The sequence below is a fragment of the Alexandromys fortis genome, unplaced genomic scaffold (genome assembly GCF_014885135.2).
Source record: "Alexandromys fortis isolate MF-2015 unplaced genomic scaffold, M_Fortis_MF-2015_v1.1 scaffold_70, whole genome shotgun sequence".
Lineage (NCBI taxonomy): Eukaryota > Metazoa > Chordata > Mammalia > Rodentia > Cricetidae > Alexandromys > Alexandromys fortis.
The window spans coordinates 2532997-2534565 of record NW_026067955.1 but is presented as its reverse complement, the minus strand read 5'-3'; the positions used below and the strand labels follow the sequence as shown (position 1 = coordinate 2534565).

The window sequence follows — 1569 nt, the reverse complement described above, 5'->3', positions numbered from 1 at the left end:
ATGGAGAGGAAGGAAAAAGCCATGACCTTCTACAGTCCTGAGGTCACCAAAATAAAAGGGGACCGGAAATACCAAAGGGTGAGGAGACAGAAAGTCAGAGGGGAGGAAAGGAAGGGGACTTGAAGACAGAGCTAGACAGAAAAGACCATCTTAGAAATGTTGAGTTTTAAACAAGAGGTAAGGAAGCAGGCCTACAAATCAAGCCCAGGTAGAGAGAGAGAGGAGACTTTGGAGACCTGGGGCTAGCTCTCGGGCACTATTTCCTTCATCCTTGTAGCCTACCCTTCCCACCAACAAGCACTCGATGCCAGCCCAGAAGCGGCAGCAGTATGTGAATCAGGCATACACCTACACCCGGATGTTCGGTGGCTGCCTCTCTGGCTTTAGCCTCCTGGTGCTGATCTGCACATCCCCACTGAGCTGGGTGCAGTTCCTGGTGACCAACAATGGCCTTGAGCTCAACGCAGGACTCTGGACCTTATGCAACCATGAGCTGTGCTGGAGCCACGCACCCAAGCCACCCTGTGAGTGCCACGAGAGTCGATGTCACAGGCCCCATGGTTCCAGAGTTTTCTGCCACATTGTGCTTTTGCTTTTCTTCCTTCAAGATCTTTGGATCTGAGACAAGTTGTGAATGTGACTGCCCTTTCTACTGGTATCCTGTATATGTCCTCTTTCCTAGCCCAGGTTGATTCCTGTCCCAAATGATTATGAGCTGGTGGTATTCTTTTGATATTTAGAAGATGCTACTATGTAAGCTTGGGACAGGTTTGGATACAGGTGACTCCCACCATTGATACTTGGGTGTCCTTTTTTTTTTTTTTTTTTTTTTTTTTTTTTTTTTTTAACCTGGATTCCTCTCTCTAGATTAGGCTTCTTACTGACACACACAGGTGGGCCCTTTAGTACCAGAGGTCCTGAGAGTTTTGATACTTTGACAGCTAAACTTTCTGCCCTTTGAAAGATGAAGTCTGAGCTGGGAATGAAGTACCTAGTAGAGTACACACTTACCAAACACAAGGCCCTGGGGTTTGCCCCCAGCGCTGCATGTGTGTGTACATGCACACAAACACAAACATGCACACATGCACACACTCTCTCACACACACATGCATGTGTGTGCACACACTCACCACACACAAGTCTTACTTTAAAAATTTGAATTAAGAGTGGGCCATAGTGACATATGCCTTAAATCCCAGCACTCAGAAGGCAGAAGCAGGAGGTTCTCTGTGAGTTCAAGATCAGCCTTGGCTATATAGTAAATTCCGTGACAGAGCAACATAGTGAGATCCTGTCTCAAAAAGAAAAAAAAAATGTTTTTTGAATTAAGTATGGTAGCACTTGCCTTTAATCCCAGTACTGGTCTACATAGCAAATTCTAGTTAATTCTGGGCAACTAGCAAGATGCTGTCTCAAACCGGGCAGTGGTGGCGCACGCCTTTAATCCCAGCACTTGGGAGGCAGAGGCAGGCGGATCTCTGTGAGTTCAAGGCCAGCCTGGTCTACAAGAGCTAGTTCCAGGACAGGCTCCAAAACCACAGAGAAACCCTGTCTCGAAAAACCAAA

General features: G+C 46.8%; 1 protein-coding gene across 1 annotated transcript in view; it reads left to right on the top strand.

The window, feature by feature from the left end:
* Positions 1–1569, top strand: part of Tmem202 (transmembrane protein 202) — a 6749-nt gene continuing 5180 nt past the window's right edge. Inside the window, exons 1-2 of the mRNA XM_050151847.1 lie at positions 1–78; positions 278–524. Coding sequence (XP_050007804.1) covers positions 1–78; positions 278–524 — 325 coding nt within the window. The remainder of the gene's footprint in view (positions 79–277; positions 525–1569) is intronic.